Genomic DNA, 15,667 nt, shown 5'->3' on the forward strand with positions numbered 1-15,667 from the left:
TTTTTATTATTATTATTCAGAACTTCCAGCTGCTGTTTGTCATCGTAACCTTAAGTCTAAGCTGAAGGAGAAGTTCCAGTGTGTGTTTGAGGGCATCGCTAAAGCAGGAAACCCAACCCTCCTGAATCAGATCTACACAGAGCTCTACATCACAGAGGGAGGGACTGCAGAGGTCAATGATGAACATGAGGTCAGACAGATTGAAACAGCATCCAGGAAACCAGACAGACCAGAAACAACCATCAGACAAGAAGACATCTTTAAAGCCTCACCTGGAAGAGATGAACCAATCAGAACAGTGCTGACAAAGGGAGTGGCTGGCATTGGGAAAACAGTCTTAACACAGAAATACAGCCTGGACTGGGCTGAAGACAAAGCCAACCAGGACATCCAGTTCATATTTCCATTCACTTTCAGAGAGCTGAATGTGCTGAAAGAGGAAAAGTTCAGCTTGGTGGGACTTGTTCATCACTTCTTTACTGAAACCAAAGAAGCAGGAATCTGCAGCTTTGAAGACTTCCAGGTTGTGTTCATCTTTGATGGTCTGGATGAGTGTCGACTTCCTCTGGACTTCCACAAAACTACAATCCTAACTGACCCTAGAAAGTCCACCTCAGTGGATGTGCTGCTGATAAACCTCATCAGGGGGAAACTGCTTCCCTCTGCTCGCCTCTGGATAACCACACGACCTGCAGCAGCCAATCAGATCCCTCCTGACTGTGTTGGCATGGTGACAGAGGTCAGAGGGTTCACTGACCCACAGAAGGAGGAGTACTTCAGGAAGAGATTCAGAGATGAGGAGCAGGCCAGCAGGATCATCTCCCACATCAAGACATCACGAAGCCTCCACATCATGTGTCACATCCCAGTCTTCTGCTGGATCACTGCTACAGTTCTGGAGGATGTGCTGGAAACCAGAGAGGGAGGACAGCTGCCCAACACCCTGACTGAGATGTACATCCACTTCCTGGTGGTTCAGGCCAAAGTGAAGAAGGTCAAGTATGATGGAGGAGCTGAGACAGATCCTCACTGGAGTCCAGAGAGCAGGAAGATGATGGAGTCTCTGGGAAAACTGGCTTTTGTTCAGCTGCAGAAAGGAAACCTGATCTTCTATGAATCAGACCTGACAGAGTGTGGCATCGATATCAGAGCAGCCTCAGTGTACTCAGGAGTGTTCACACAGATCTTTAAAGAGGAGAGAGGACTGTACCAGGACAAGGTGTTCTGCTTCATCCATCTGAGTGTTCAGGAGTTTCTGGCTGCTCTTCATGTCCATCTGACCTTCATCAACTCTGGACTCAATCTGCTGGAACAACAAACAACATCCAAGAAGTCTGAAACAGGAGAATCTGCAAAGAAACACTTCTACCAGAGTGCTGTGAACAAGGCCTTACAGAGTCCAAATGGACACCTGGACTTGTTCCTCCGCTTCCTCCTGGGTCTTTCCCTGCAGACCAATCAGACTCTCCTACGAGCCCTGATGACACAGACAGGAAGTAGCTCACTGACCAATCAGGAAACAGTCCAGTACATCAAGAAGAAGCTCAGTAAGAATCTGTCTGCAGAGAAAAGCATCAATCTGATCCACTGTCTGAATGAACTGAATGATCGTTCTCTAGTGGAGGAGATCCAACAGTCCCTGAGATCAGGAAGTCTCTCCACAGATGAACTGTCTCCTGCTCAGTGGTCAGCTCTGGTCTTCATCTTACTGTCATCAGAAGAAGATCTGGATGAGTTTGACTTCAAGAAATACTCTGCTTCAGAGGAGGCTCTTCTGAGAATGCTGCCAGTGGTCAAAGCCTCCAACAAAGCTCTGTGAGTAAACATGTTGTCATCGCTTCATTGTTAAAATCATGGGAAATAAATCAGAAATGCTGAGTTCAAAGAGCACTGTAACATTTTTTTAAAATAGTAAATTAAATGATCATCAGTCACTCAGTAAATATATGGTAGTTTTAATGTTTCACTCCAGCATTTCTAAAACACACTTTGTTCTGTAACTCTTATCAAAGGACAATCCAGACCCAGCCTATAAGAACATGAGCTCTGATGCTTCAACCCCTCTGACAGGTTTATTATCCTCAGCTTGTTCATTTGTCTCCAACTCCAGGAGTTTGGTTGTTTTATTCTAAAGCACAAACTTCACCTGCCAGACTTCACCTACATCTTTTTCTGATGTTCATAATTTAAGTTCAAGTTTGTATCTCACTTTCAGTGCACACCCTCCCTTTTTAAATATAAATCTCTGCTGTGCTGTCATGTTTTCATCCTGTATGGAGGGAGAAACTCGGTCTTCATTACTGAAATTGCCTCTAAGGTCGTGTTTCTTGTCAGTAACCATATGTAACTGTAAGGCTTCCATAACCAGTGTTATCACAGAATTACAGTGGGTTCACTCTGGGTCCTCTACAGTTTCTTCCCACTGTCCACAGACATGCAGTTAGGTTACCTGGTGATCTAAACTTCATGCAGGTGTGAGTGAGAGTGGTTGTCTGTCCCTCTGTGGGCTTAGTGGAAGAGACTGGATGGATCTCTGCTTTGTCTTTGATATATGCTGACAGCAAACATTCTCCATGAAGTCTGCATTTCAGCTCATCTCCTTTATACACACCTTTAACAGGAAGAGTTTTATACAGCTAGTGTTTAAAATCAAGTGTTATTCACAATACACAGGTAATGAGCATGATTAATGAATTACTAAAATTTTCTAAAATAATTGTTTTAGTTAATATTGTATGACAGTGTACACAGAATTATTAGCTCAGTAGGCAGAGTGGTCGCCCCATGATCATAAGGTCAGGGGTCGAATCCACCGAATAGTTACCTTGTGGTACCCCTGAGCAAGGTACCATCAAGGTACCAATCATGTGCACTGGACTGGTAGCACTCATAGTCTCATAGGTTTAAATAAATTTTTTAAAAAAAGGGTTCAACATATAAACAAATTTAATTTGATCACATATATTGTTTGTTTTTTTTTTGTTTTTGTTTTTTCCCTTTCTCTCACAGACTGAGCAGCTGTAACGTCTCAGAGAAAGGCTGTGAAAATTTGTTGTCAGTGGTCAGCTCCCAGTCCTGTAGTCTGAGAGAGCTGGACCTGAGTACCGACAGCCTGAAGGCTTCAGCAGTAAAGCTTCTGTCTGCTGCAGTGGAGAGTCCACATGCCAAACTGAATGTTCTGAGGTCAGATCAATTTGTATTATGTTTAGTTCTGTTTGTTTATGTGTTTGATGTTTGTTTTTGTTTATGTCTTTATCCAGTTATCCTTGTTTCATAGCATTTTTATTCATTTCAAAGTTAAACGGAAGTTTTACTAACCTGCTCAGCACAAGACAATAAGCTATTGCACCTTGATTACACTTTAACAACAATCTTTATTCATGTTTTTATCTTCAGACTTAACATCTGTGAACTCTCAGAGGAAAACTGTGAAGCTCTGTCCTCAGTTCTCAGCTCGCAGTCCTCTAGTCTGACAGAGCTGGACCTGAGTATCAGAAAGCTGCAGGATTCAGGAGTGAAGCTTCTGTCTGCTGGACTACAACGTTTAAACTGTAAACTGAATACTCTGAGGTCAGATCAGAAAACATTTAGTTTTTAGAATTATTAATTAAAGTTCATACATATGATGTATCTTAGTATGTTTATGTTTCCTTTAAAAATAGAAAGTCAAGATTTAATGTTGTGAAATGTATTAACAAACTCTACATGAGTATTTGTTGTATAGACTGTCTTTTATTTTTCAGACTGAGTGGCTGTAACCTGTCAGAGAGAAGCTGTGAAGCTCTGTCCTCAGTCCTCAGCTCCCAGTCCTCCAGTCTGAGAGAGCTGGACCTGAGTAACTCTGACCTGCAGGATTCAGGAGTGAAGCTTCTGTCTGCTGGACTACAACGTTTAAACTGTAAACTGAATACTCTGAGGTCAGATCAGAAAACATTTAGTTTTTAGAATTATTAATTAAAGTTCATACATATGATGTTGTATCTTAGTATGTTTATGTTTCCTTTAAAAATAGAAAGTCAACATTTAATGTTGTGAAATGTATTAACAAACTCTACATGAGTACTTGTTTTATAGATTGTCTTTTATTTTTCAGACTGAGTGGCTGTAACCTGTCAGAGAGAAGCTGTGAAGCTCTGTCCTCAGTCCTCAGCTCCCAGTCCTCCAGTCTGAGAGAGCTGGACCTGAGTAACTCTGACCTGCAGGATTCAGGAGTGAAGCTTCTGTCCGCTGGACTAAAGAGTTCACAGTGTGCAGTGGAAACTCTCAGGTCAGGATTCAAACTTTTCCACAGATGATCATTTGAAATGTGATTTATATTATTGTATAAACAGGTAACTTTATACAGCTGTCAAGTGAACTTTTATTTACATTTGAGTGGATAATTGGACTCTGAATTACTAAAAGTTGTTATAGTCATGTCTCTGTTTATTTAAAAAAAATACTTCATGTACTGCCTAATTTAAAGATTTAGGCTCCTTTGGGCCCATAATATATATATTTGATTTCTTTGTGAATGAAATTAGGAGGATATTGGCGACTGCTGATTGGCTCGCTGTTTGTTTTTTATTCACAGTACTTAATTTTAAAGGCTGATTTCTCAAAATGAGATGTTTATCTTTTCTTCTACAACACGTGGAGCCACCAAATCTTCTTGCTTGATTTATTCATTACAGTTTGATTTAAAGAATATTAGACTCGTAACATAATAAATATATTTATTTCACTTCTTCTTGAGAGAAAGAAAGGGATGACTGGGTGAGCTCCAGTGGTTCATCCCAGCAGAGAGAGCGGCACACTGGGCTGCAAATGATCACAGTAGTAATGGCCATAGTTTGATAAAACAGAGTCGCCCGGTACTAACTACATACTACTAACTACCTCATCCAGATGTCTTCCCTACTAAACCTGATAAGAAGTAACTGCAGTAGCCTTATAGGTCAAATCAGTTTCACCTGTTAAAGTTAGCTCCACTATTAATTAGGGGTGGGGGGAAAAATCGATACTGTGTAGTATCGTGATATTTTGTTTGCTAATAATGTATCGATACAGGGACAGCAGAAATCGATATTTTGTTACAAACAATTTTTTCTCTGAAGTCAACATGCTCTGGAGTCAGAGCATGTTGACTTCAGAGCATGTTGATCCTTTTTCTGAGCAACAATCCTGACATTCCTTCACTGTCCAAATGTGTTTAACTTTTTTTTTGGCAGCAATAAACATGACAGTTTACTTATTTTAATTTAAGACATGTTTAATTTTAATTAAGTTTGAAACTTTTTTATTTAATGTAAAATTATATATTTTTTTAAATTTACTTTCAAATTCTTCAGTTGCTGAAGGGGCTGCATAGTTTTCATAAATTGCATAGTTCAGAATAGCTATAATTGTACCAGATGGTTGCATTCAGTTAAGTTGGACTAGACTGTAATACAAACCGTTCAGTTTGTCAACAATAAAACTGACTGAAATGAGAGAAAGACTGAGTGTGAGACTTTGATATTAGATAAAATGAATATTGATAAAGTTTACCTTTATGTGCAGAATTTAAATATCGCAAAATATTTTAAAAAATCGCAATAATATCGTATCGTGCGTTAAGTATTGTGATAATATCATATCGCGAGTTGTATGGTGATTCCCACCTCTACTATTAATGGTGTCACTTGTTATTTCTGGGATGAGTTTAGTAGCCTGAACAGCTGCTTAAAGGAAAGTAATTAAATAATAAAAATAACCTAAGTCCGTGGGAACCTGCAAGAGCTGTTTGCACAAAGAATAATGCTCAGACTTTGAGGTTTTATCGTTTTACACAAGGTTTAAAAATGAATGTCCACAATTGAATTGCAGAAATTGTTATTGAGCTAATACTGATGTAGTTGTTATCTTTGGTAAGGAGAGGTTGGAGGAAGGATGAGCACAGTCAGGCCTAAAGATGCTCTTAATAATAATAATGGATTGCATTTATATAGCGCTTTTCGAGACCCTCAAAGACCCTTTACAATCCCACTACAGGGAGTGCAGAATTATTAGGCAAGTTGTATTTTTGAGGAATAATTTTATTATTGAACAACAACCATGTTCTCAATGAACCCAAAAAACTCATTAATATCAAAGCTGAATGTTTTTGGAAGTAGTTTTTAGTTTGTTTTTAGTTTTAGCTATTTTAGGGGGATATCTGTGTGTGCAGGTGACTATTACTGTGCAGAATTATTAGGCAACTTAACAAAAAACAAATATATACTCGTTTCAATTATTTATTTTTACCAGTGACACCAATATAACATCTCCACATTCACAAATATACATTTCTGACATTCAAAAACAAAACAAAAACAAATCAGCGCCCAATATAGCCACCTTTCTTTGCAAGGACACTCAAAAGCCTGCCATCCATGGATTCTGTCAGTGTTTTGATCTGTTCACCATCAACATTGCGTGCAGCAGCAACCACAGCCTCCCAGACACTGTTCAGAGAGGTGTACTGTTTTCCCTCCTTGTAAATCTCACATTTGATGATGGACCACAGGTTCTCAATGGGGTTCAGATCAGGTGAACAAGGAGGCCATGTCATTAGTTTTTCTTCTTTTATACCCTTTCTTGCAGCCACGCTGTGGAGTACTTGGACGCGTGTGATGGAGCATTGTCCTGCATGAAAATCATGTTTTTCTTGAAGGATGCAGACTTCTTCCTGTACCACTGCTTGAAGAAGGTGTCTTCCAGAAACTGGCAGTAGGACTGGGAGTTGAGCTTGACTCCATCCTCAACCCGAAAAGGCCCCACAAGCTCATCTTTGATGATACCAGCCCAAACCAGTACTCCACCTCCACCTTGCTGGCGTCTGAGTGGGACTGGAGCTCTCTGCCCTTTACCAATCCAGCCACGGGCCCATCCATCTGGCCCATCAAGACTCACTCTCATTTCATCAGTCCATAAAACCTTAGAAAAACCAGTCTTGAGATATTTCTTGGCCCAGTCTTGACGTTTCAGCTTGTGTGTATTGTTCAGTGGTGGTCGTCTTTCAGCCTTTCTTACCTTGGCCATGTCTCTGAGTATTGCACACCTTGTGCTCTTGGGCACTCCAGTGATGTTGCAGCTCTGAAATATGGCCAAACTGGTGGCAAGTGGCATCTTGGCAGCTGCACGCTTGACTTTTCTCAGTTCATGGGCAGTTATTTTGTGCCTTGGTTTTTCCACACGCTTCTTGCGACCCTGTTGACTATTTTGAATGAAACGCTTGATTGTTCGATGATCACGCTTCAGAAGCTTTGCAATTTTGAGACTGCTGCATCCCTCTGCAAGATATCTCACTGTTTTTGACTTTTCTGAGCCTGTCAAGTCGTTCTTTTGACCCATTTTGCCAAAGGAAAGGACGTTACCTAATAATTATGCACACCTGATATAGGGTGTTGATGTCATTAGACCACACCCCTTCTCATTACAGAGATGCACATCACCTAATATGCTTAATTGGTAGTAGGCTTTCGAGCCTATACAGCTTGGAGTAAGACAACATGCATGAAGAGGATGATGTGGACAAAATACTCATTTGCCTAATAATTCTGCACTCCCTGTATTCATTCACTCTCACATTCACACACTGGTGGAGGTAAGCTACAGTTGTAGTGGTAGGTTAGGTTTTGCCCAAGGACAAAATGACCAAGACAGAGAGAGCTGGCTCATCAGACAGACAAGCTCATCTTGTAACCTACTGGTTCGCTGGTCAGCACACCAGCTGACTAGCGAACCGGCTAACTAGCACACCAGCTAACTAGCACACCGGCTAAATAGCAAATCAGCTAACTAGCAGACCAGCTAACGGCAGCCACAAGCTGAAGGACGATTAAATGTAGTGGAGATATCAGGGATGACTGGTGTGTCCGATTCACTCTTTAGCACTCTGGTCACTCCGGTGTGTCAGCCAGAACACCACTGAAGGCCAAATGATCCCAGCATGTGGAATAAAGAGCTTAAGGTTTGGTTTGAGACACTTTATTCTTTCACTGATTGATTCTTGCGGCTGTGATCATGTGTGTGGTTTCTTACAAAAAGGAAGTACACAATACAAATACATGACAAATAAGATGAATAGATAAGTTACATATCCAGTTATATGTACGTACATCAGTATAGCTAATATAGCCATATATAAGGACAAAGATCACAGTACTATAATGCAGTAATGTTAAACACAAAGGTGTATATCTACATAAATCTGTCCTATCAGTGATCAGGGTACTGTAGTATACTTCCACTACATAAACTATAGAAACTAAACGACATTAGTGTGACTTTAAGTTACCATCAGTACAGACGAACTGATGGTAGTTGTACAAAATAAAGGCATTGCAATTATTGTGAAGGGCTTCCGGTTAAACTAAGATCAGCTGATTACCTCATAACAAATTGTTTGCTATAGAACGCAGCTCCCACTCTTCATTAATATCATGTACTGTAACTCCCAAGTAACCATGGTTACCCAGCCACGCCCAGTAGTCTCCAGAGACCAACAGCTGGTGCACGTTGTAACGCCGTGGCTTTCATAGTCTCTCCTTTTTCTACAGCTCATGTGTTCTTCTTGTGATGGTGCGTCTTGAGGGAGGCTCATACATGCCGTCATTTGTTGATCCTAAGAACGTTCCTCAGACCGACTTCTTCAACAACACTAATCGGCCTGCAGTTTGTAGCTACTCACTTCACTGTGGTGTTTGTTAGCTTGTCTTTCTTTGGTTTTATCCTGACTCCTCCCACAAGCTGATCCTACGTAGTCTGCCCAAGCCTCCCACCTCTGTTTGTTTGGGTGGTTTGTTTGCTGCCATCAACAGCGTGTAATGCATTTAAGTGATACTTCAGACATGAAGTACTCCGACGATAAAAAACTCAACTTTGCTTAAAAATAACTTTAGTTGTATCAACACTGCCCTCTGGAATAATTAGACTTTGGTGACAAACTGATGTGATCTCCATGTTTCCTTTGTTGGACTGTGGGCGAGTGTCAGAACTGAATGTACTGAGTAACATGTGGAGTTTAAATATGTGTCAGTTCCAGTTTTAGAGCTCTAAAGTGCAGCTATCATGTTAGGAATATGTTAGGAATAGACAGGAACACTGAGCACACTGAGGTCAAATCTTTATTTATCCAGTTCATCTGTAGGCTGAGCTCAGTCCATCCATTTAGTGAAATGATGTTTAAAGGTCTCCTTGTTCTGTGAGCGTGCACAGATCCTGAAGCAGAAAGCCTGGGTTAACAGAGAAATGATCATCACTGTGATGATGCTCACCATCTCTGACTGGGATTTGAGGTTTTGTCAAAGCAGCAAAGAAAACCTGGCTATGTTGGACTGGGTGTGGAAGCAGCTCCCAGTTTGAGTTCAGGAGACAGACACCCTCTCTACTTTGACGATCAGCTTCAAACTTTCCTTTTTGATAAAACTTATAGTTAGAGCTGGATCAGGTGACCCTGAACCATCACTTAGTTATGCTGCTATAGAGATGGATAACAGATGGATTGTTGTTTTGTGTGTCTGCAGTCTGTCAGGCTGTCTGATCACAGAGGAAGGCTGTACTTCTCTGGCCTCAGCTCTGACCTCCAACCCCTCCCATCTGAGAGAGCTGGACCTGAGCTACAATCATCCAGGTCCCTCAGGAATGAAGCTTCTGTCGGCTGGACTGAAGGATCCAGGCTGGAGACTGGACACTCTCAGGTATGGAGAGAATGTCTGATATAGGAGGAAGAGCTGGAATCATTTCCTGTGTCTTTCACTCACTTCCTGTTTGTTTCCTGCAGATGAGACATGAACAATCACACATGCAGGAATATTTTCAGGGACAGACACACTAGTCTAGCTGGATAGTACATGGATATTTATGTAGGGGGTCTTCAAGGAGTCTGTTTGCAGGAACATTAATGATAACTGATAAGTCATGTTGAGAGTTTCATTAAAAGTAGACTTACAGTTAGGTAATATTTGGACAGAGACAACATTTTGTAACTTTAGATACAAGTATCAGCCATGTGTGTGTTTCCCATGCTGTATGTCCACAGTCACAGTGACAGTCAGTGACACTGACAGAAGGATGAAACAAGGCTGTGAATCATTTCAGTCTGTGTGTGTGACAAAGAGGCAGACAGGAGCAGCTAACATTTGGAAATGGAAGCTTACTGGAAACACTACATTCACGGCTGAATTCACAATAGATTTGTTCTCAAGTGCACATTTAGCAGCTAATGCTAATACTGTTTTCCCTTTGCTTTCTACAGCAGCTATTGCTAAGTAGGCCACTTTGCTCCGCTAAGGATTTGTGTGACCATGATGGAGACTCTGATAAGCTAATGCTGCTAAGCTAATGCTGTTTATGGGCCCTGTTAGAATCAATATTTCATTCTCATTCTGTTGTTTGAGAACAATATTAACGTTTCACATCATTATAACACAAGAGAAAAGGGTATTGGCATTAGCTACTAGTGCTTATTCACCTCAAATTACCTTTAGCTGCTAATGGCAGCCTACTTAGCATTAACTCCTCACTAATATAATGCTAATTTACATCAAATTAGCATTAACTGCTCATATTGTTATAAGGAAAGAGAAAACGGTATTAGCATTTGCTGCTAATAATTATTCACCCCTAATTAGAATAAGCCGCTAAAAGCAGCCAACTTAGCATTAATTCCTCACTTTGTTGTTACCCAACGGAAAAGAGTATTAGTATTAGCTACTATCATTTTTAATAAGTAAGAGAAAACAGTATTAGCAGTAGCGCATAATGCTAATTCACGTCAACGTAGTATTAGTTAATAATGGCAGCCTACTTAGCATTAACTGCTCACTAATATAATGCTAATTCGCATCAAATTAGCATTAGCTGCTCAAGTTGTTATAAGGAAAAAGAGAAAACGGTATTAGTATTAGCTGCTAATAATTATTCACCCCTAATTAGAGTTAGCCCCTAATGGCAGTCTACTTAGCATTAACTCCTGACATTGTTATAATGCAGGGGAAAAGAGTTACCATTATCGGATAATGCTAATTCTCATCAAATTAGCATTAGTTAATAACGGTAGACTTCATATCATTAGCTGCTGTCATTCTTACAAAGCAAACAGTATGAGCATTAGCTGTTAATCCTTTTTCATCTAAAATTAGAATTAGCCACTAATGGCGTATTGTTAAAAAGTAAGAAAAAACATTGTTAGCATAAGCGGATAATGCTAATTCATCTCAAATTAGTATTAGCTAATAATGGCACCTGCTTAGCATTAGCTGGTCACATTGTTATAAGGCAAGAAAATATGGTATTAGCATTAGCTGCCAATTTCTATTTACCTAAAATTAGCATTAGCCACTAATGGTAGCCTATAGCAAAAACTTCTTAATGCTAAATGAAGTTAATTAATGCTAAGTAGGTTTAACTGAAATTAAAGTAGTGTTAGCATTAGCTGCTGATATTGTTAAAAGGTAAGATAAAACATTGCTAGCAGCAGCGGATAATGCTAACACACATAATAATTAGCATTACCTAATAATGGCAGCCTTCTTAGCATTAGCTGCTCATATTGTTATAATGCAAGGGAAAAGAGTTGGCAAAAACAGTGTTAGCATTAGTGGATAATGCTAATTCACCTAAATTAGCATTAGCTAATAATGGCTACGTACTCAGCATTACCTACTAATATTGATATAAAGCAAGAAAATATGGTATTAGCATTAGCTTCTAATGCTTTCTCATCTAAAATTAGAATTAGCCACTAATGGCATCCTATTTAGCATTAACTCTTCACATCGCAAGGGAAAAATTAGAATTCAATAAAAAAAAAAGTGTTCACATTAGCTACTTGTATTGTTAAAAAGTAAGAAAAAACATTGTTAGCATAAGGGGATAATGCTAATTCACCTCAAATTAGTATTAGCTAATAACGGCAACCTACATAGCATTAGCTGGTCACATTGTTATAAAGCAAGAAAATATGGTATTAGCATTATCTGCCAATTCCTATTCACCTAAAATTAGCATTACCTGCTAATGGCAGTCTACTTAGCATTAACTCCTCACTAATGTGATGCTAATTCACATTAAATTAGCTTTAGCATTAGCTGCTAGCATCAGCCTACCTAGCACTAGCTGCTCACATTGTTAAAAGGGAAGAGAATACGATATTAGCATTAGCTGGTAATATTTATTCACCCCTAATTAGAATTAGCCACTAATGGCAGCATACTTGGCGTTAACTCCTCACATCGTTGTAATGCAAATGAGGCTAACTTGCATTAAATTAGACTGCTGTTATTAGCTAATGCTATTTAGCAGTAGCTGCTCACATTGTTATAAAGCAAAGGAAAACGATATGAGCATTAGGTTCTAATGCGTATTTGCCTTAAATTAGACGTAGGTGCTAATGGCAGCCTACTTAGCATTAGCAGCTCAGATGTTATAATGCTAGGAAAAAGAGTGTTAGCATTAGCCGTTCACATTGTTATAAAGTTAAGGGAAATAGTGTTAGCATTAGCTACTCACATTTTTAAAAAAAGTAAGTGTTAGCATTAGTGCATAATGCTAATTCATGTCAAATTAGCATTAGTTAATAACGGCAGCCTATTTAGCATTAGCAGATAATGTTGACCTTGGCCCACTGGAAAAGTTAAGAACTAAAGATTTAGGAGTGTTTCTCGATAGCTCTTTCTCGTTTGAGAAACAAATGAATTCTGTTATTAAAACCAGCTGTAAGGTTTATATTGTTGATTGTCATTTCCCATATGGAAAAGATATATAAATCTTATAAAGTTTGTATCTGTCTTGTGTGAAACTTGTATGAAAAGCATACAAGAGTGAAAACAGATATAAGATCCCTTGAAAAATTATATAATGAAACTTGTATGTTTTCGATACTTACTAAAACAATATATGAAAGTAATGAGAAAGTGGCCACTTTCGTGAGTATGACTTTCATCATATAGGTTTTTAGTCTTTTCCATATGGGATATGCTTAAAAATATTTACTCATACATGCTTAGTTTTATAATTGATTGGATGATGATAGAGGATTGATCCTTAGTAGTCTGTAAAGACTCTGTGTGCCTTCCAGAGTGCTCTGGCATGCACACACCACTTGGGGCAATGAGAGAGGTCGTACCCTCTCTTACTGATTTATGGTGTAGGACAGGGGTCTCAAACTCAATTTAGCTGGGGGCCGCTGCAGGCAGAGTCTGGGTGAGGCTGGGCCGCATTAGGTTTTCCACAAGAAAGACATGGTTAAAAAATTCCAATCTTCTCAAATCTCTTTATTTTTATTTTTTAACACAAAATATGAAAAATGAATAAACAAATTAAGAATTAATAAGAAAATAAATCAATCTGTAAAACATAAATAAAATAATAATAAGATATTTTTAGTCAGTGAACTTGTGTATCTTTCAGTCTTCTATATCTGCTGTATTTAGATTGAAATGTCTGTATTAACAGTTCTATAACCTTCTTCTGAACATGAATGGAACACTGTAGAAAATGAACTGTTCTTCTGAACATGGCTTCTCTTGCCTACTCCTTGCTGCTAGAGACCTGGCAGCGTTTCCTCTTGCATAGCCGAGCCAGATTTGGCCTGAAGGAGGAAGCAGTTGCGACCCTCAGTATGTCTTGAAGATGATCATCCGTAAGTCTGGACCTGTACTTGGACTTATTGAAGTTCAAAGTGGAGAAGAGCTTTTGGCACAAGTATGTGCTACCAAAAAGGCACATGGTCCGCTTGAACATTCGGGAAAGCCGAGGGAAACTAGGACTCAATCCTCTCAAAAATTGTCCAAGCTTGTCTGCTTTTCCACTCACCTCCCTGAACTTTGCTTTGAGTTCAGAGTTGCACTGCAGCTCAATGAGCTCCATTTGAAGCACAGAAGGGGCATCTTGCACATCAAAGGAGAAGGGGTCCGCAAAAATGTGAAAGGTGGCTCTGTGTGTCTTGAAGTCAGCAAATCTGTGATCAAATTCCTCCTGTAGCCTCAAAATGACATCAACATACTCGTCAGCACTGAATGGTGTGCCTGCATCCACGAGTGCCTTGCATGCTGGGAAATGGCAAAGGTTTGTCTGAGAGAGCTGAGCTTTCCAGAGCGCCAGTTTTGTGGAGAATGCTCTCACGTTGTCATAGGCAGCACTGACAAGTTGCCCCTGGCCTTGTAACGTCTTGTTCAGTACATTAAGCTCATGTGTCATATCAACAAGAAAAGCTGAGTCCATGAGCCATTTGGGATCAGTTAGCACAGGAACACTAACTCCATCCTTCTCCATGAAGGCTTCACTTCTGCTCTCAACTCAAAAAGTCTCTTTAATACATTTCCCCTGCTGAGCCAACGTACCTCAGTGAAGTCGAGCACATCCCCATATTCTGACTCCATTTCCTCTAAAAAAGCTCAGAACCTTCGGTGCTTTAAGCCCCTGGATCTGATTTGGTTGATGCATTTCACAACAATAGACATCACATTGTCAAACTTCAGGCATTTGCTGCAAAGGACCTGCTGATGGATGATGCAGTGCAGAGCAATGGCCTCCTCCACGCCTTCCTCTTCCAGTTTGTTTTGTGCCACCAGTCCATGTTTCCTCCCTGTCATTGATGGCGCTCCATCTGTTGTTATTCCAACAAACCTCTTCCATGGCAAACCAACATTCTCAATGGCATCACACAGCTTGTAAATATCTGCTGAGCGGTGGTCTGGCCATGCATTGGAATTACTGTGAGCAGCTCCTCCATCACTTCAAAACTGTCATCAACACCACGGACATACATTGGGAGCTGGGCAGTGTCGGTGATGTCTGTGGTCTCATCAAGAGCGACTGAGTATACACTGAAACATTTGGCTTTCTCACACAGTTGGTCATAAATGTCACTTGACAGGTCAGAAATGCGATCTGCTGCGGTGTTGGCAGAAAGGCTGATGTTGCTAAACTGACCTTTCTTTCCCGGACAGACTATATTTGCAGCCTGCAACATGCACTTTTAGACAAATGCACCTTCTGTGAATGGCTTCCCTGCTTTAGCAATCATCTCACTAACCACGTGGCTCCGACTGCTGCATTATTCTCTTTGGTTGCTTTCTTGGAGAAATCTTGCTGCCTCAGTAGATCTGTTTTAAGACTGGCAACCCGGTTCGCTCTCTCGTCTCCCTGGTATTTTGCATCCAGCTCAGCATGTCTAGTTGTGTAATGACGTTTCAAATTGTATTCCTTGTGCAGCGCAACTTTCTCTGTGCAAATAAGACAGGTCGGGGTGCCCCTGTGCTCAACAAAGAAATATTGCATTTCCCACTTTTCCTGAAATTGTCGGTGCTCATCACCAACCTTTCTCTTCACCGCAGGCTTTGAAAAAGACATGTTTGGGGCTATGTGACATTTATAATTCTACTTGGTGTCACTGTCGCATTGAAGTTTCAATCAAGCGTTTAGCCGACGGACGGGGAACGTCTCAACGCGTAGAGAACGTCATTTCTGCTTCTTTTTCTTGCAACCGTAGCACGGCGATCGGCAGATAAAAAGCCGGTAGCAGTCTCCTTTGTTTTTACGCTCGATGTTCATGTCTTTCATGACGACACGAACACCGTGGCGTTTGCAGATGGTAGAAAGTGCAGGGATAGCGAGCGCAAAAAAGGCGACTGCTCACGGCGCCGGGCTGTTGTTACAGGAG

The 15,667-nt window shown here is 40.3% G+C and overlaps 2 protein-coding genes across 2 annotated transcripts in view; both read left to right on the forward strand.

The window, feature by feature from the left end:
- The window catches only part of LOC146712345 (protein NLRC3-like), a 113,450-nt gene extending 102,708 nt beyond the window's left edge, over positions 1 to 10,742 (forward strand). The window contains exons 7-11 of the mRNA XM_085442099.1: positions 21 to 1,815; positions 3,010 to 3,183; positions 3,397 to 3,570; positions 4,094 to 4,267; positions 9,528 to 10,742. Coding sequence (XP_085298225.1) covers positions 21 to 1,815; positions 3,010 to 3,183; positions 3,397 to 3,570; positions 4,094 to 4,267; positions 9,528 to 9,720 — 2,510 coding nt within the window. The 3' untranslated portion in view covers positions 9,721 to 10,742. The remainder of the gene's footprint in view (positions 1 to 20; positions 1,816 to 3,009; positions 3,184 to 3,396; positions 3,571 to 4,093; positions 4,268 to 9,527) is intronic.
- A 22-nt stretch (positions 10,743 to 10,764) lies between these two features.
- The window catches only part of LOC146712350 (uncharacterized), a 17,265-nt gene continuing 12,362 nt past the window's right edge, over positions 10,765 to 15,667 (forward strand). The window contains exon 1 of the mRNA XM_085436259.1: positions 10,765 to 10,782. Within this exon, the coding sequence (XP_085292385.1) occupies positions 10,765 to 10,782 (18 nt within the window). The remainder of the gene's footprint in view (positions 10,783 to 15,667) is intronic.

Source organism: Copadichromis virginalis, linkage group LG3 (assembly GCF_057382275.1).
Source record: "Copadichromis virginalis isolate Kocher_CV1m ecotype Utaka linkage group LG3, C_Virginalis_male_GT1.1, whole genome shotgun sequence".
NCBI classification, from domain to species: domain Eukaryota; kingdom Metazoa; phylum Chordata; class Actinopteri; order Cichliformes; family Cichlidae; genus Copadichromis; species Copadichromis virginalis.